The sequence below is a fragment of the Pseudorasbora parva genome, chromosome 22, assembly GCF_024679245.1.
Source record: "Pseudorasbora parva isolate DD20220531a chromosome 22, ASM2467924v1, whole genome shotgun sequence".
In the NCBI taxonomy this organism is placed as follows: domain Eukaryota; kingdom Metazoa; phylum Chordata; class Actinopteri; order Cypriniformes; family Gobionidae; genus Pseudorasbora; species Pseudorasbora parva.
This window is the reverse complement of record NC_090193.1, coordinates 4,209,346-4,217,023: the sequence shown is the minus strand read 5'-3', so window position 1 is coordinate 4,217,023 and position 7,678 is coordinate 4,209,346. Positions and strand designations below refer to the sequence as shown.

The following is a 7,678-nucleotide window of genomic DNA, read 5'->3' as shown; positions in this document are numbered from 1 at the left end:
TACAATCAGTTTATTCTCATTATTTTTAATCAGTATATCTCATCAGTTTATTCTCATTATTTTTAATCAGTATATCTCATCAGTTTATTCTCATTATTTTTAATCAGTATATCTCATCAGTTTATTCTCATTATTTTTAATCAGTATATCTCATCAGTTTATTCATTGCTTTTTTCAGGTTTTGAATGTTGAGAGAACTATTTATAACCATAGAAAGCTGCCTGACCTATTATAATACACATATAATTAGTGCATTGTTAAACTATTTCTGTTCAGACTCATAGTACAGTAATAGTTGTAGCAGTAGATGTAAAATTATAATAAAACTCATCAATGACACGTAGAAATAATTTGGTATAATATATATTTTTTGTTTCACTGTTTATCAAATCTTTCAATCAAATCCCATCATATGTTTCAGGTGTTCGGCTCTATGCCTTCAGCTGCAGCATCAGAAGACACAAATAATGTTGAGGGCCGGTCTGCATCTAATAGATCTCCAAGTGAAGCTGAGACCAGTAAAACTGCTGAAATGACCTCTGGGACACCAGCTGTACTGACTCTCCCCCTCTATCTGTCCTGGTTCATGCATCACACTTATGGAAAGGAGATAAAGCAAATTGAGCAACATCATGGAGTCTCTATTGGTGCAGAAGTGTCAGTCTCAATTAATCCTACCGAGAGCTCAAGGTCTGATTCCGTCTTTAATGCCTATGAGGACTTTCAGAAACTTGTTCAGGGATTTGTGAATAGTTTTAGTGAGGCTGCCATTAATCATAACCAGATGGATTCAGATACTGTGAAGCAGGCCCTTCTTCATATTCAGTCAGAGGAGGCAAAGATGATGTTCACCATGTCTGCCAGTAATTGCCTGTTCTTTGGACCGAAGAACTTTACAGACACAATAAAAAGAGGGGTAGAAGACACAAGAATGGGAAGACAATTCAATGACTCTAGACAAACTATGAATGACATGAAGCATCCAAAAATCACAATGGATCGAAAATCAGATTCACAGACACTTTTGAATGACATGAAGCATGAACATTTCACAATGTATCGGCATCACTCACAGCCAGAGGTATTGAGGCATACTTTATAAGTTATAAGTATATACTTTATAAGTATGTATGATTTAATGTCAAAAGCATAATGTACCAAATTAAAATTGATTGTTTTGTTTGCAAAGATATTTCTGATAATTTTTAAATAACTATTTTAGTTCAATAAAATTATTTTGAAAAGGTTTAACATCTGGTATCTGGTGTGTATCTAGTATAATCATATAATTTACACAGGTTTACATTTCAGATTATAACTCTGTCCTCGGAGTATTTTAAGAACCGATGATGGACTGATTTAAAACGACCTCCGATTTTTATTATTATTATTGCTGTCATTTTTCAAATCACAATTACAGAATAAACTGCTCTAACAATATAGAGAATATAAAATACAGAAATATTTAGTACTAATGTTGTGGTGTGGTTTATGGTGTGCAATTGGAACTTTTCTTCATAAAACAGAATGGGCATAGTTTTTTCACAAGCAAATTCAGAAATTTGAACTATTTTTCCTTTAACAGGCCATTGGTGCAGCCAGTGATAAAACACTACAACCTTCAGCAGCGATGGATACTGCTAAATTTATAATCAAAGTGGACTGGACAGAACCATTTCCTGACAGATGGGATGCAACATTACAGAAAGCCCTTCAGATATGTTTGTCAAGACTGAAAGCATCTGTCCTCAGTCTTGAACTCATGGATGATCAGTCCTGTGCAGAGGTGCAGATAACACCATCATCAGGTGATATGATTTATGATAATTCACTTTAAAACCTTGTTCAACTTAAATCTAATGGGTGCTAGTTGTAGTCTTTCTTGTCCAATTAAAGAAAGATTGCAGGAGAGACAAGAGAGCTGCTTTGAAACGTGCAGTTTACTTTTTACTTCCATACAGTCTTTTTCGTTCCCCCGCTTACGTCACAGTAAGATGCTGAACAGAAAACACGGTATGGATTACATGTGAACACTACATCCCTCCCTTATTCCAAAATTAAGATGCAATTACAGCACAAAAAATTTAACTGTAGACCTATTTAGTATGATCAAACTAAAAGAAAAAACAAACTTAGATTAAGGTCTTCATGCTACCTTAGGCTATTTCTTTTAAACGTCAAAATACGAAAACAAGAACATTTAACAAAACAAAGTAAAATTTAAGTAGAAAGGATGGTGAAAAAAAAACATTTTACATTTCATCTTGGTGCCCAACGATTTGCTTTCAGGTAGTATAGGGGGGCATGTGACGAGTCAAGTGTTTTTGGTCAGTGGTAGTGTGTGCCGTGTGCTTTGGGGCAGGTTGTCCTGAAACACGTCAGAATTTGGAGATTGTTCTCCAACATCATCTTCGTTCTCAGAGCTTTTATTCTGCTCGACCATGAGATGAGATGGGAGTCTTTTGAAGAACAAGGAAATTCTCGTAACGCATCCTTCTGAATTACTTGCCGTCACCATTGACCTTTTGACCGTGATTACTTTGTAGGGTTTTATTTCATACGGAGTCGTCAAACTTTCCTGTAAATGGTTGTTGGCAGAGTACAACATCACCTGCCTTGATTCTTTCGCTCTGTTCTGAAGATCTGCCTATCTTTTAATTCGTTGCTTTGCAACATGATCAGTGTCGCTGAGGTCAGTTTTAAGCTTGTTCTGTGGATTTGAAGGTAATGTGGTGTTGATCTTTCAACCAAACAGTAGTTCTGCTGGTGGTTTTTGGGTGGTTCCATGTGGTGTTGCTCTTTAATTTCTCAGGAAGCTATACAGGCACTGCTTCCATGGTTTACCTTCTGCGTTGGTGGTCATGACTGTCTTTTTAAGTGTTCTCATGAACCGTTCATTTTAGGCCAGTAGGGTTATCTTTCTGTGTTTAAAACCAAGATAGGAACTGAAATCTGCAAACAGTGACTATTGAACGGTGGGCCATTATCAGTTTTGACAATGCTGGGTATGCCAAAAGTTGAGAATATTTTGTCCAGTTTGCGAATTACAGCAGTGGCTGCTGTAGACTTGACTATCGCCACTTCTGGATATCTGGATTGATCATCAAGAACTACCAGCAAGTAATCACCAAAAGGAAAAAGGCCAGTAAAATCTACAGAGATTTCTGACCATGGCTCTCTTAGTAGATCAGACATCTTAAGGGGTTCTGTATGATGCTGGACCGTGGCTGCTTGACATGGGATACATTCTTGCACAGACTCCTTTGGGTAAAGTAACTTGAAAATCTTTAGGCTTTCCAATGCCTTGAAAAAGGTCTTGATACTTTTCAAGTAATTGGGAACTTCAGAGTTCTGTTGCTGTGTTGTAGCTTAATAAAGAACCAGAGTGACCATCAATTACATAAAACGTCTTTGTCGTTGAAGGCGATTCTAGTCAGAAATTTTCCTTTTAGTAGAAGTGGAGTGGAAGAGCCATATGCAAAAATCTTTGAATCAGATGGTTTTAATGCAACGTTACATTTTATTTTTTTGTGATATATTGTCATCAACGATATTTACGCTTGCACCAGAATCCATGATGATCCTCACTGGCACTCCTGCGATCTCCACTTGTGACTGAGGTTGTAGTGATTGTTGAACTGTGTCTATGACATACATAGTCTTCAAGTTTCTAACAAACATTACAATTACAGAGTGAAGTTATAAGTAAAGTGTTACAATTGACAACAATGATCAATCAAGCGTGATCCTGTCAGTTGTAATTTTTTTAAAGGGGTACCTTAGCACTGGGAAGATGAATGTGTATTTAAATTAGGTCATTAATATTTGAATTAGTATAAATGTGAAATTAATTTTGAATTTGGTGCCTTCTAGACTGAGACAAGCCATTAAATGTATTTAAGACAACAATTCCCAGAATGCATTGCTTCGCTGCCCTATGAGGCCACTCCCAACACTACTGGATCACTGGATCACTTCCCCACCGCGGCACCGCCCCTACTGTTGTTTTCATTTTCATATTAATACAATTATTTAGTTCAGTTAGAGAACTATAATTAAAAACTGAATGTGTCTGTTCAATATAGTGTTACCCGAATGAGTGTCACGGCACAAACGCAGCAGGAGTCAGATTAGGTTAATTACAACCGAAGAGCTGAGATGAGCTGAGGTTAGCGCGGCCGTGGCATACATTCACAGCGCTTGTTCAGTCTGGAGCGTTTTTAGTTCATGCCTTTAGAAGCTTGACTTTCATAGGAAATAATTAGAGATATTGAAACACTCACTTTGCTCCGCACCGCTCCGTTCACTGAATGCCTGCAGCTGCCCAAGCTGAGCGCTGACTGCGATCCCAATGCCCATGGACGGGTTGAAAACGTGAAAATAACCTCTGATGGCTGTCATTCAATTATAGTACCAGGTTTTTACTGATACAAAGCTTGATGCTCATCGCTGAAGTAACCCTTTAATAAATATTATTAAAGTAGATTGGAACTGGCACTGGAGTTAAAGGGGTACTTCAGCGCTGGAACGATGAATCTGTATTTAAACTGGGTCATTAATGTAGTAGAAATGTGAAATTATTTTTGAATTTGGTGCCTTCTTTTCGAAAGACCGAAAATGTATTTTTGTCTTATGGGGATGAAAGACTACAATTCCCAGAATGCTTCACTGCCCTGTGAGGCCATTCCCAAAGCCACCGCTACTGAATTACTGTGACTGAGTTGGAGAAGACACTACAATTAAAAACTGAACGTGTGTGTTCAATATAACGATCGAGTGAGTCTCACAGCACTAACTCAGATTAGGAATCAGATTACATTAAACGTCATAAATGAGCTAATGAGCTCTAGTGATGAGAGCTGAGGTAATTGCGATCACACTCGCGGCATACATTCACAACGTAAGTTCAGTCTGGTGCGTTTTCAGTTCATGCCTTTGGAAGCTTAACTTTCATAGAAATTCATTTGAGATGTTAAAACACTTACATTGCTCAGCATCCATTTAAATGAGTGCCTGTAGCTGCGAGCTGTGCTGTAAGTGTGATCTCCCATTCCCCATGCGTGAGTTGAAAACATGCGGAAATGGCTCCCTCTGCTGGCTGTAGTCTTTAGCCTCGGGACAAACATTCCAAAGATGACGCAAATATCGTCAATTGGCATCATAGGAGGAATTTTTCCAAAAATAAAATGCATAAATCTCTCGTCTCTGGGGGCAATCATTTGATTATACTCCAGGGTTTCTACTGATACAAAGCCATATGATAATCGCTGAAGTAACCCTTTAATTTACCTTACAACAGATAAATGACAGACAGCCCAAATAGCCAACCAAACCACTGCGTTAAGAAGCTCTATTGCAATTTTGTCTGTCAAACTTTTAAGAACGTCACGCTTTAGCAAACTTTTGGACACATAAAGTACAAAGTACTTTACCGCAATGGTAAATAAGTATTGTTACACTTCCAATTTGAATACTAGGTGTCCAGAGAGACTATTGATGGAGTTTTGGGGACTTCAGCTGGTAACCTTGAAAAATGCAAGCGTTGGATCAGACTTGCCATTTTGTTCATTAAATGTTTTCTCCATTAAATAAAAAGACAATGTGGTTGGGTTGGTTCTGACAGGATTGTTTTAACATTCTCCAAAACTAGAAGTTAAATTTTCTCCCATTTATAATTATTGTGTATTGTTTTAAGACTTAAATTAAATGTTCTTATTTTCTGCAGCTCTAGAAGAGTTAAAAAAGCACACACCTATATCTTTGAGGTTTAGAGATAAGTACGGTAACTCTAAGGACATGACTGCACAGATTTATCCGGATGAAGCATGTTCTGTGACTGCAGCACAAAAATCCAGGCTAAAGGAGAACGGAGCTCTGTCATCAAAGGTATCAAGTTTACGTTGTGTACAATCATCTCATCAGTTTATTCATCGGTTTTTGGAAGTTTTGATGGCTATAAGAACTATGTATAACCATAGAAAGCTGCCTTACCTATTACAATACACACTAATAAACAGTTAGTAGCAATAGCAAATATTTAGTATTATAAATATTTTAATGTGTGTATCAAATAATTTAATCAAATCCCATTATATGTTTTCAGGTGATGGACTCTATGCCTGTGATTGGTAGTTTTAGTGAGGCTGACATTTATCATAATCAGATGGATTCAGATATTGTGAAGCCGGCCCTTCCTCATATCCAGTCAAAGGACTCAAGGATGATGTTCACCATGTCTGCCAGTAACCCGTTCTTTGGACCGAAGAACTTTACAGACATGATTAAAAGAGGGGTAGAAGACACAAGAATGGGAAGACAATTCAATGACAAATCAATTCAAAGGAATAAAAATAACGACCTCCCTCCACAAAGCAGGTCTTCATTGAACATGGACACAAAGGACCTTCCAGCTGAACTTGAGATGGACACGGTCCATTGGGATCTGATGAAACTTTCCTATAAGAAGCAATTATCACAGCTTGAAACAAAGTATGGAGTGTCATTTCATGAAGACAAACTGCAGAACAATGGAACGATTAAAGTTCAAGCTCTATCCAAAGGAGATCAACGTGTTAATCTCGAAAGTCATGCCACCAGAGCTTTATCACACCTCTACCAGAAACTTGGCTCAGCTGCTGTCACCTGTGAACTCAAATACCCTTCAGACGCAACTCTTGTGGCATCAGAAGTAGAGAAGCTTCAGCAGCAGCATCATCCTGTTTTTGCAGAAGATGTTTTGAGTCGCTGGAGGCTTGTTGGACTGCCAGAGCACCTCGGTCCTGCCATTGCTGACATTGAGAAAATATTTAAGAGGAGTGTGTTTGATGACGAGCAGAAGAAATGGATTGGTTACTCAGGAGACATTCCTCACGCAAGAGGAATCAAACTGAATCAGACAAAATAAAAAAGCCCAGCCAGGACGAGATAAATGATCAACAACAAGAAGAAAAAATCTCAGATATCTGCTTAACTTTTAGTCATTGAGTTATTTGTAATGATCTACGACTTCTGTGTTTGTATGTTCTATGACTTCTGATCCTAGATTTACATACTGTGTATTCATTCTTGACTAGAGTTTAGAAGACAGATCTCCACTGTACCTCAACAAGAACAGATGATATTCAGGTAACGTAAAGACTATGTGATTAATGCAGCACAAATAATCAAGTTATACATGCTCTTTAAAATGTGATATATTTTCTACTCTTCATGCTCCTCTTAGAAATGCACTTTTAGTTTAAGGAAAGGCAACATACGTGTTAAATTTATTCTGTTTGTCAACAAATTCTAGCTTTAAAACATTACAATATATGTCAATGATGGAAATGTTCTTGGAGCTAAAGCCTTTTTGATGTAATAAAACAATTTCTTATCTTAGCCTTTGTTAGAGCTTATTTGTATTGACCATGTTTTCTACTCAACTTTAGCTCATGCATGTCACATCTGAATTAAGTGTTGCTGTAGAGTTATCTTACCTGTCAAGGCTTAGTCGGAAGAAGGAGAGTAGAGGCGAGGATCTTGTCATAAACGGTACTTTATTAAACCAAACAAAACACTGAATCACTCTGGAAAATTAGTAAACATGTATAGGAACACAAACCAGCAGCATACATAAACAAGAACATACAATGCTGAACGGAATGGGAATATATATTTATATAGTTAATAATGTGGGATA

At 37.4% G+C, this 7,678-nt stretch overlaps 1 protein-coding gene across 1 annotated transcript; it reads left to right on the top strand.

The window, feature by feature from the left end:
- Window positions 1-433: 433 nt before the first annotated feature.
- LOC137058867 (uncharacterized) lies at window positions 434-6,904 on the top strand. The gene is made up of 3 exons (XM_067432369.1): window positions 434-863; window positions 5,726-5,886; window positions 6,104-6,904. Exons 1-3 carry the CDS (start codon window positions 434-436, stop codon window positions 6,902-6,904), a joined length of 1,392 nt encoding a protein of 463 aa, XP_067288470.1.
- Window positions 6,905-7,678: the final 774 nt, after the last annotated feature.